At 39.7% G+C, this 12,237-nt stretch overlaps 1 protein-coding gene across 1 annotated transcript in view; it reads left to right on the top strand.

Annotated features, from left to right (window-relative positions):
• BAZ2A (bromodomain adjacent to zinc finger domain 2A) overlaps positions 1–12,237 on the top strand; it is a 3,667,728-nt gene that overhangs the window by 1,951,792 nt on the left and 1,703,699 nt on the right. Inside the window, exon 18 of the mRNA XM_044083634.1 lies at positions 5,659–5,824. Coding sequence (XP_043939569.1) covers positions 5,659–5,824 — 166 coding nt within the window. The remainder of the gene's footprint in view (positions 1–5,658; positions 5,825–12,237) is intronic.

Raw genomic sequence — 12,237 nt, 5'->3', positions numbered from 1 at the left:
CATAAAATGTAGCTACAGTGCTGTGAAGGCTTCAGCTAGGGCAGCTGCCACAGGTTTGGTCCTGAGAAGATTTGCTTGGCTGCGACTACAACTTCTACCAGAGGACATTAAATCCAAACTCATGGATGCCCACTAGACAGTTCAGCCCTTTTGGCCCTGCTGCTGCAGAATTGTTCAAAACCTTACAGGAGATGGGAAAAGAGATGAAGGAACTAAAATACTTCCTAGTCTCCCCTGTACCAAAATTCCAAAGGAACTATCCTCCTAAGCCAGTGTTTGTAAGAAGGCAGTCACGGCCTCCTCCAGCTAAGTCAAAAAAGTGCATCAAGAGACTTCAGCACCTCAGGACTCCACTACAAACCCCACCTCAAAAACAGTCCTTTCTAGATAGACCAAGGTTCATCTGACTATTTGGACCCCAAACATTAGCCCCCCTTTTCCTTTCCAGCATAGTAAAAACATAACACAGAATGTCTGAGTCCTCTCCATCATAAAAAAGGGCTACTTCATGGTATGGAATTTTTTCCCACCCTTCAGGGTCATCCCTCAACCTCCCAGAGACCAACTGCCACATTTCCAAAAGGTGTGTTACAAGACTTGCTGGATCAAGGCACCATCCAACCAGTACCATCCGGTCAAAGAGGAAAAGGGTTATATTCAAGGATGTTTCTGGCACCAAGGAAAGAGGGCCCATGGAGACCCATCCTCGCCTATCCTTCCTCAACACCTTCCTGAAAGTACCCACATTCAGAATGCTAACCTTACAAACTCTTTCCCCACTTATCATCCCACAAGCCTACATGGCTTCCATAGACATAAAGGATGTTTATCTACACATCTCCATTCATCCCGGTTACAGGAAGTTCTTAAGATTCTCTGTGGCTTCCTGGCACTTTCAATTCTCTGCCTTGTCTTTTGGTCTCTCCACCTCCCCAAGGTATTCACAAAATGTCTAGCCCCAGTAATTGCTTACTACAGACTTCAAGGCATTCAGATCTTCCCATACCTGGATGATCTTCTCTTTCAAGCAGTTAGTTCAAGAGCACTGGAGCACAATCTAAACTTTGCTTTCTCCATCCTACAATCTCTGGGTTTCAAAATAAACTACCAGAAATCTGCTCCTTCCCCATCCCAGGACCAGATTTTTCTGGGATGCAGGCTACAAACAGACCTACTCCAGGTCTCTCTCCCCACTCCGAAGGCTCACAAGCTCATTTCCCTTTTCCAAAGCCTCATCCAGTTTACTCGCATTATGGCCAGGACCTTTTTCTGAACCCTGAGCTTCATGGCATCCACCATTCCAATGCTTACCCTGGCAAAACTACACATGAGGAAACTACATTGGTTCCTGAAATCAGTATGGATGCAACATGCACACCCCCTAGAGTTCCCAGTTCCCCTTCTCCCTTGCCTGAAGAGGGAAATTACTTTGTGTATTCAACAGCTAACTGCCAACCCAGGTCTCCCACTCCATCCTTTACCACCGGTTGAGGAGATGTCAAAGAGGCCTCAGACACAGGATGGGGAGCAGGTTTAGCTCCATAAAAGCACAAGGTGCCCCTCTCAAAGAAGGGAACACATCAGTATAAAAGAAATGAGGGCACTCCTGCTTGGCTCTTCAGACCTTTCAGACCCTCTTCATCCCAGGCCCTCTAAAAGTTTATACAGACAACATGACTGTTCTCTAGTATGTAAACAAACAGAGAGGAACAAAGCCTTACCTCCTTTGCAGACTAGCTCTGCAAGTCTGGAAATTGGCTGTCAAACTTAAGACTCCCCTCCAGGTTGTGTATGTCCCCTTCAGTCAGAATGTTGTGGGAGAGACATTGAGCAGGGCCAAAACACAATCCCACAAATAGATGCTTTACAAGGAAGTGTTCCTCGACATTGTCCACAGATGTGGCACTCCACAAATAGACCACTTTGCCTCCCCCATGAAAAGACAGCTTCCACAATTTGTGCCAGAAATCCTCATCCTCTGGTCTGGAAGGTGGATGTCCTCAGCTTTTCATTGAAGGGGATGTTTCTGTATGCATTCCCTCCCCTTCCTGTCATTCCAAAAGTCCTGCAAAAGATTCAGCAGGACAAACCAAAAATCTTGATGGTGACCGTCTTTTGGTCAAGACAACAATGGTTCCCCGTGCTCCTGCATTTAGCCAAGGGAAATCACCCCAAGTTATCCCACAGAGTGGACCTTCTCCCACAATACAAAGGAACCCTAATTAATCCCCCCACTTGTCTACCCTTCAGGTGACATTTTAGGTGATAGGGTCTTAATTTCTTTCAGACACCTTTTTTCAGAGGACATGCTCAGGGCTCTGCAGGAGGCCAGGAAGCCCAATGCAAGAAAATCTTACTTATCCAAATGGAAGAGATTTTCCATTTGGTATCTTTCCCGAAACCAGGATCCACTGACAGTGAAAGCCTATCTGGTTCTGTCATATCTGTGTGAATTATTAGATTCTGGCTTAACTTACTCTTCAAAGTGCACTTGTCAGCTATTTCTGCCTGTCTGCCTCTACCTCCTCCTTTAGCTTCTAGATTTGAGGCTAAACAATTCCTAGAAGGCGTCCTTCACATAAGACCCTCCTGGGATCTTAACTGTATGTTAGAGAAGCTTGACCCTTGCTCCTTTTGAACTGACAGCTTCTGCTTCCTTCAAATTTTGCTCCTGGAAAACTGTTTTGCTGCTTGCACTAACCTCAGCCAGAAGGGTTTCTGAACTATAGGCCCTAATGGCTATCCCTCCTTTCTTGGTGTTTCACAGAGACAGAATGGCTCTCCGCACCAACCATATCTTTATGCCTGAAGTGGTAAATGAGTTATCCCTCAATCAATCTATCTACCTTTTTCCCCACTCCACAGAACTCCGCTGAGAAAATTGTGTACAACTTGCATGTGCACAGACAGTTTAGGTTCCATCTTGACAAAGCAAAGGATATCAGAAATTTGACCAGTTATTTGTCTGATTCCACAATAGAGCTTTAGGGCTCCCTGTCTCTAAATGCACTATTTCCAGCTGGATCTCTAAAGCCATTTCCTTCTGCTTTGAGCACCATGGAAAAGAGCCTCCTTTCTCCTGTTAAGGCACATTCTACCAGGGCCCTTGCTTCCTCTGGCACCTTCTTCAAAGGAATGGGCACTAATTCCATTCTGGAGGCAGCCACCTGGTCTTCAGTCCTTACCATCACCAAACATTACACATTGGACAACATTTTCAAATCTAGGGCAAGGTTTGCAAGAGCTGTTCTCCATGGCTTCGTGGAAAGCTCTTCTGCCCCTACCTCCTCCCTTTCCTCATGTGCTTTGGCATTCTCCATGTTAAGAATGCTGCAACAGAGGAATATAAGGACATAGATTAGTTGTGTAGAATCTTACCATAAAGATAGATGTCGTCCTCTTCTCTGTCGCAATATTCCATCCCTCCCTCCTTCCCCTGAGTTTTTTCTTTCTTGGATGTACTTAACCTACATACTCCTTAGACGGGTGTTCCTTCTGGGGCACTCACTTCTGAGGAAGGTGCATGTGTACGTCACTTTTATGGCCGACTTCCAACAGCAGCCTACGTGCGATGTACCACACACCCCTAGTAGTAAAAGTCTTTTGTAAACTGGCCGATGTCAGGTTATTGTGGCAGGGAACTCCCTTACTGTAAGAATACTGCAATAGAGAATTTATTTTATCTTATTTTTATTTTTACATTTGTTAATCGGTTAGTCTGACTGGGCCCAGAGAGCCCTTTTTTCAGTGGAGACCCGAGGAGAAAATCTCCAGGAAAGTAATTAAAAAAATAAGAAAAAAACCTTAACAATTCAAGTTGTAAGATACTTAACAGTACAAAAACAGAGAGAGAGAAATGTACAGTACGAATATATACAAGGCAAAAGTACAGTATTTTGAGACTGCAGTAACAAGATGTTTGAGAAACTTGGTTAGCAGTTTATTTATTTACAAGGAATGTAGCAATGCCTAAAAAAAAATTCAGAGCAACGAGAAGAGGACATCTGTCGTTATGGTAAGATTTTACACAACTAATCTTTACCTTGGCAACAGGCTCAGCAGGTCCATCTTGATACCTTACAAGAGGTCTCCCGATTCAACCACTGGGACAAAACTTGCTGTGATCTTTTCACTTCCCTGACCAACAACAAATGTAGTAAGTTCTTTACCATGATCATCGCAAACGGACCATCTCTGAGAAGCACTCTGATCGAGGAAAAGCCTCCCAGGCTACTTTATGCTTATCCCCCTTTGATTCCAATCCCCAGATTTCCACAGAAAGCAGTCAAATGTAAAGCCACCATGATCTTCATTTTCCCCTATTGACTCAGGCAAATTTGGTTTCCCCCTCTAAAGTCTCACATCAGGGGACCCCCCCTGCATCTTGGATCCCAGACAGAATCTCTTATCCATAACTTCTAAGTCTCACTTGGATCTTCACAACCTCAAACAAACTACTTGGTTTCTCCACTTCCATTGATGGCTAATAATCCACCCTTATCTATGATATAATTACGACTTTATCAAAGTCCCAGAAGGAATCCACTCATAAGCTTTACATGGTGAGTGAAAATGTTTCATGATCTGAGCATCCTCACATAATATTGACCCTTTCCTGCTACTGTTCCAGATTTATTATGTTTCCTAGCTAATTTGATTCAGATTCCAGTTTTTCTACAATTAAAGTACAATTGGCATCTATTTCAAATTTTCATATGGGTTATGAAGCCTGTTCCTTGGCTTCTCATAAGCTCTGCAAGGCCTTTCCAGGGGAGTGTTGCTGCTTTGACCCCCAATTAAGGAATCGGTGCTTCCATTGGATCCAAATTTTGTACTACAAGCATTACGTCATTTTTTTGAATGAACATCCTCAGCTCCCTTGAAGTTTCTGTCCTGGAAAACTTTGTTCTTGATTCTTATTACATCTGACAGAAGAGTATCCAAGTAACAAGCCTTATCTTCTACAGTTCCTTATTTAGTTTTTCACAAGGACAGTGTCCATTACTAAATCCTCCTTTCTTCCCATTGTATACAAACATATACCAGCTAATTCACTTACCAGTCTTTTTCCAAATCATTCAGGTAAAGGTGAATATGTGTTGCACACCTGGATGTACATAGGCAACTTGAATTCTACATGCATAGAACCAAATCCTTCAGGAAAAACTGACAGCTCTTTAGGGAAAACATAGAGCTCTGTTTTCGTATGTATGTCTATTTATTAATATGTACTTCATAAAGTTCATGACACATATTCTTGTGTAGGATTAATGGGGACACTTTTTTCCTGATAAGTAAAGTAAGCTTATGTAAAACGCAAGACACCTTAGCCTTTTGACAGACTTACTTCTGTAGGATTGATTGAGTTAACCCCTGTTTTCACTCACTAATTCCACTGTGATGGCTGAAACAGGAGTTGGTCAATACCCATTGTGTAAATGCAGAATGACATTCAAAGCAGTACAAAATAATTTTGGTATTGAAGTATTGTACACTCACTAACTTGGAGTCTGTAATATTTATATTTGTGTATATATATATATATATATATATATATATATGTGTGTGTGTGTCTGTCTATATCTGTTCACATACACTAGTGTACAGATGCACACAGAAATACTTCTGTGAAGAATTGTGTTATGATTTTTTTTAAAGGTTGAGGGCTGCTTTGGCTAAGAAAATTGGCTGCACAGAGATGGAAATTTTCAACAAGGAGGATGGCGAACAATGCCCCAACTCAGAGGTCTTGGACAAGAATAATTTTGATGGAGATGGGTATGTCATCAAGAAAAACAGGATGGAGGAAGATGAGCAGCAGGAGGTAAAGTACACCGTTTTGATTTGTAAAATGATATGAAGCACTTTCACAAAAATTGTTTAGGTGATATTTGTGGGTAATGTCTGTGCTGTAGTTTTTTAGCAAAAAACTGGCAATCTTTATCCCAGGTTTGATCTCTGAATGTTTTGCTTGAAAATAAATCCTTCTTTTCATGTAGTTCCTTTATCTGCTTCCCCTTTTGTAGTATAGCTCTTTTCATGTCATTTTTGCCTTTGTGCCTGGCAGTCATTAAGTCTACCCATATGGATCGTGAACTCATTTATTCCCCAGATATGAGGGAAGCCTCTAAGTGAGGGCAAAAGCAGACCAAGCAGACCATCATGCAGGCAACCAGGATGTTTTTTAGTGCTTAGTTTTTAAGGGTATTTCTAGGTAGGTCTGCATATTTGCATCACTGCAGGGCCTCATGTTCCCTCCTGGTGTAGATATGTGCTACTATCCACACACAAAGGCTACTGTTGGTGGCTTGGAAGCACTAAGTCTACATCTTAGGTCCTGGACATTTTTGATGCTTCACAAGCCTCCTTTTGCATGGTGGCAGTTTCCTCGCTGTTTTTGTTTCTGAGCTACTACTTAAACTTGCATTATCTGTGTCATAGTCAGGGCTTCAGCCCTGTATTCCACAGAGTTAGGGCTTTAGTATATTTGATTTTCCATTACCTTGTGAAATTTTATGCTTGTGTAATGCAGTATTTGTAAAGGATAGCAGGTCACATAGTTAGCTAGCCATTTATGAAAAAAAATACAGCCCTTTATAAGATCAGAAATATGTTAATATGAAGATTCTGTCTTACAGATGATTTCCTGGGTTTAGGGCAAGATTCATGAGAGATTGGCAGAATTATTTGTCATACTTTTTTGAGTCTTCACCATATATTGACTATACCAGGGGGTACATCCCTAACAGTTTGGGCATTAAAGGGAATGACTGTCTAGATAGAAATGCCATATAGTCATCGTGATAATACTGTGTTTGAAGCAAATCCACATTCTACCCACTTCACTTCTTTTTGTCCTTTAAAGGAAATAATTTACATTATCCTTTCTTTTGAGAGAGAAAGTCTCTTGTGTAGTCTGTTCCATCAGTTTCTTTTTCTTTATTTGTCCTTATTAAGTAGGTGCCTAGACATTCCAAGGCTGTTGAGTTTTATGACCACTTATTGCTTGACAGTACCCTCTCTCAGACCATTCTTTTCTCTACGAGGGCATACCAAGTCAATCCCTGAGTAAACGTGTGAAAAGCTGTCCAGTCATCTCGATTCTGTTTAAATGAAAAGCATTAGTCCCAATGCTTAACATGCAGGGGAAGTTTATTCAGCTCAGGGTTATATAAACCTGTTCCTGTACCTTCTTTTATTTGTCTGTTGGTGAAATACATTACATTTTATGCCCTTTGGATGTATTTTTGGAGTTATAAGTTTCCAGGTTAAATTTGCTTTTTTGTACATTTTGAAATTCTTCTGTTTGTGGATAGACCTACTGGATTTAACCCCTTTTAATAGTTGCCCTTTAAATAGTTGTGTGTGTCATGCTTAGTGTACTTCATTCCTCAGCTAAAACAAACATTCTGCCAGTTTGTTGAAACCCACATAGAGAAGTGCTTGCTTTGAACTTCTGTTATTCTCCTGCCTTCTAAACAGCCATAGAGTGAAACTTTGCATTTCCTAATTCTCTGAATCTATGAATAAAGGAGAGAAAATACTTCATACCTTGGATGCGCATTGGCAATTCAGGTACTGCCTTAACAAAATCTTTCAGAAAGGCTGAAAGTTTGTTTCCTACACAGGGACAAGGAAGAGTCAACCTTGTCTATAAGCAAACCATTGCAGGTTGGTTGTCCTCTGGTACTGTTTTGTGTTACACCCACCATGGCAAGGCAAATCCAGGCACAGTAAAATCATATTCCAGCAGGGCCTTTTCCTCTTCAGTGGCTTATTGGAAATTAATAGACTTTTAGAAGTGTTCTAAATGTAGCAACTTGGTCCACTGTCAATAGCTTTATCAAACACTACAAGCTGGATGCATTTTCTAAATCCAGAGTAGGCGTCGCTAGAAGTGTTCTCCAGGGGTTCCTAAACACTTATCCTTCCAGGTTGGGTAAGCTTTGACAATCTACCTGTATGCCACTAAGGTAGTGTGCTTGTTGAACTTAGTACAGTTGTCCTACTTACCTGTAACAGTATATGGATGTAGAACGCACTACCTTCCTAGCATTACCCACTCACATGTACATAGTTTGGTGTTGGAGTTGCACTGAGTTATGCTCAGTGACCTTTTTTGTGGTATGTGTGCATGTTTTTTGGTTTAGAATAGTAGGTGTTTGCAAGCTTGCATTTTTATTTTCTGTTCCTTCTGAACCCTAGAGAATTGAAAGTTTCCCGTTTGTAGGTCTGAAAGGCAGTCCTTGTGCTCTCAGCTGATTAGTCCATCACACTTAGACAGGCAGGGGGAGGGGCTCTAAGCTTTGGTAGACTGCCAGAGGTAGGGTAGCGGGGCCTGTAAGGCAGTATGTTCTACGAACATTGACTGTTACAGGTAAGTAGGACTTAAACAACTGTAGTTTCTGTAGGGAGGATTAACTTATCCCACCTAACTCATGTCCTCTTTCCCCTCTCAGATAAATTCATTCAACTCTTTACTAATTATTATTTATTTTTTTTTAATTGCTTTATTTTCAGTTCATAACAACCACCAAACAATTCAGTTATTCAAACATAGCAACAAAAAGCAAACAGGCGAAAACAAAGTTCATTGGACCCACTAACCAAGTAATAAATCATCCTTGCCTGTGCTAGTAGACCACAGAGACCATTTAAGCATTGCTTTCCTTCACACTCACAGGTCTGCAGAGGACATTCCAGTGAGGTTAACTTTTCCATTTCATTCCAAAGTCCCATGTAATCGGGGGTGATGTTGTCTTCCGCTTTTTCATAATACATTTTTAGCTTACTATCAACTTAAATTTCAGTAACCTTGATTGAAAATTTCCAAACTTAAAAACTGAAAAATTCCCTAAGAAAATTACTTCCTTATTTAATTCTATCAAACCCAGACATAAAACATCACAGAAATTCTGCAAAATTAACTAAAAATTTTAAAGAGCAGGACAGTCCTAAAAAGGATGAATCCAGTCCCTCAGTGCACGTGTATTGCACCTGCAGCAACAACAAGAGGAGCCAGGGTACATGCTATGGAGATGGGATAGAGTATAATAATATTTGAATTGGTATTGCTAGTCAAAAAAATCTGTACTTCCTAGATGAAGAAGTATATCTTGATATCAAAAGACATTTCTCCTATCAGTTGTAATCTAACTGTAGGTCCAGTTGTTGTTCCCATTGTGGTTTAAACTTCCTAAGAATCTCATTATGAGAGGTGACCAGGATCTTGTATAGCATCCCATTTGTCCCCTAGAGGAGAAGTCTCCTTTCCTTACATTAATTAATCACAAGACCCAGCTGTATCTTTCAGCTTGTGGGATCATTACAAGTTTAAGATATGTTAACCTGCCTGTAAGCCTTGTGTAGAAATCTGCTTCAACACCCTTTAAGCTATATTTCATTTTAAAAGAATCCCAGTCTATAGGTGAGCTTTTATTTTATCATTTGCTTCCAACAGTATACTCCCTTGAAGAGCTTAAGATCTTTAACAATGGATTGTGGTGAGATGTCCCATTGTGAATTGTTAAAAAAAATCACTTATCAAGCCTTGCACATTCATTAAATCTGTCCTGTATATATATCCTTTATCAAAGATGTTGCAAGAAGAATGTATGACTTGAATTCTGAATTCTTTTTTTTTTTTAAATTGAACTCTGAATTCTTATTCCACGGTAGCAAATCTCAAAAATTGGCTAGATGTAGAAAAAAGGAATTGAAAAAAATCACACCAACTTGTATACTTTTTAGGACTTACCCATTCCCAAAATATCTTCTGCTGAGCTTTCAACACAAATGTTCGAGGTCTGCAAGACCCAAGCCTCCTTGCGAAATAGGTATGATGAGATGTTCCCAACTAACTCTCAGACTACCCCCTGCCTATAAGTAGTGTTATACAAGAGGTTTTAAACTTTCAAAAAGTAATTAGGGCTGGAATAGGAATAACTTGTTAAGCATATAGAATAAGCAGTAAAATAAACCAGTTATTTTGGTAATTCTCTGCGTTATATCCATAAACAGCGGCTTCCATCTGTCTAGATATTGTTTGACTTTATTTTAAATAAAGTCTATTGTAAGTTTTCTTAACTGAGTTTTGTATTTTTGTCCCCAGCTGAATCCATAAATATGTGATTGTGGAGGAATTATTTAAGAATGGAAATTTATCCCGCGTACGTTGTGAGGGGTTGTAATTAATGTTAACTATTTTAGTTTTTCCTGAATTCATTTTGTAACCAGAGACTGCCAAAATATGCAGTAACAAGAACCTTGAAGTGCTTTTCTAGACTAGAAATGTAGACCACCAAGTTATCTACAAATAAGGATAGCTTATATTCTCTACTCTCTATTGTACACTGACTGATGTCTGATTGTCTAATCATATGGGTCAAGGGCTCTAAGTAAATAGTGAACAACAATAGTGAAAAGGAGCAACCCTGTCATTTATCTGTTTTAGTAGGAAAAGAGGCAGATAAAGTCTTATACTGACAAGTAATTCAGTTGCTGAGCCCATGTATAATGTTCAAATAAACTTGATAAAAACATTAGAAAAAAGCAAAATGTCATAATTCCAAAGGTAAGTCCAAAAACCCTATTGAATGTTTTTTCCGCATCAAAAATTGCTATAAGCAAAGGTTGATTCAAACTACTGGCATTGTCTAATATTTGGACAGTCTTAATCAAACTGCCAAAAGTAGTTCTGCCCTGAATAAATGCAGTTTGATCCAAAAGAATCAGGGTCAGGAGTATAGTCGCCAGCCTGTGGGCTACACTAGACAAAGGGATCTTACAGGTTTAAGATCAAAACTGGTTATAAGATGTTGGAAGCATTTTGTCCTTGCCCGTTTTTATTATCACTTCCTTCTAAGTATCGGGGCAGTTTACCATTTAAAACTGCATTACTTAAAATCAAAAAATACTTTGCAAAATCCTCCTTCCCACTTTTAAAATCTCTATGGGCAAGTCATCCGAGTTGGATGTCTTACCAGTGGGGAAATCTCTTAACATTTCTAGAACTTCTGATGGTGAAGTTGAGGCAGTTAAAGTTTGAATATCCTGTGGGGATAAAACATTCAATGAAAGAGTAGCAAAAGATTATATCACAGCCAATTCCTACAAATGACTTGCAAGAGTCAGAATATAAATGAGTATAATACTTGACCAATCCTTCCTCAGTTTCATTCAAACTGTTACATAATTTTCCTGATCTATAATGTTTAGTTTGTTGAATATATCTTTCTGACTCCTGGCGTCTTGGCTTAATAGCTAAGAACTTAGTCTCAATAGGGGGCAAGTCAAAGTTCTGTAATTTCAAAGCCTTAATAGCTTGTTCAGCATAATACAGAAACACTGAATCCAGTAAGCCCCTAACTTTGTTATACTTCTAACCCTGGATTTTCTGACCTTATTCTGTGTTGAATATGTATTGATTCTTTTTTGAGGCAGATATATTTTGGAAGAATAGTTTTTCTTAATAGTATTTGAATGACTGTCCAATAAAACAAATAGTTCCTTCTTATAATCATATCAGTACTTCCTTGAAAAGTTTTCAGATGCCACCCCCCCCCCCCTCAACTTCTTGTTTAGTAAGCCTGTGGATAAGATTGTCTGATCTGGTCCCCTTTGCAGTGTGAAATGTTTATTTTCCTTCTCAGATGACCCAGGTGAGGAAACAATTGAAAACTTAATAACAACAGAGCATGATATGAAATATAGCTAGGGGATATAGAAAGTGTTGGAAGCAAATATAATAATTGTGTCATGTGTATTGTTATGTATTCTGGAGAACATCCTATAAGTGTATGAGTAATGTGTAAAACGTCTGTGGGAGAGATCTCGGTGATGTGCAAGTATCAACCATTCCAAACATATTCAGAACCTTGTTTAAAAATCTTCCAACTGGTAGCAAAAAACTATTCCGATGTCCTAGTGATACATCACCTGGCGAAGTCACTCTATTCCAATTCTAGAGTGTTAGGCCCTGTTTGACTGCCAATCAATCCCTAATTAGATAAGAAAACCAAAATGCAAGAAAACTGTGCTAAACAGCAACGAAGTGCAGAAATCAAGAAACAAGCACATAGCACTGTGAGATGAAAGACAGGGTGATGTGTACAGGGAGGCTAATGAACCCAACTTACATTTTGACTTACATGACCCTTTAGAATTTTCCCCACTGAGGAGATTGGAAAGACTCAAGAACAAGAAACTCCCGTATTACAACTACAACAGGGAGAAGAT

This window comes from Protopterus annectens, chromosome 9.part0 (assembly GCF_019279795.1).
Source record: "Protopterus annectens isolate FY-2018-M chromosome 9.part0, PAN1.0, whole genome shotgun sequence".
Lineage (NCBI taxonomy): Eukaryota > Metazoa > Chordata > Ceratodontiformes > Protopteridae > Protopterus > Protopterus annectens.
This window is presented reverse-complemented; position numbering and strand designations above follow the sequence as displayed.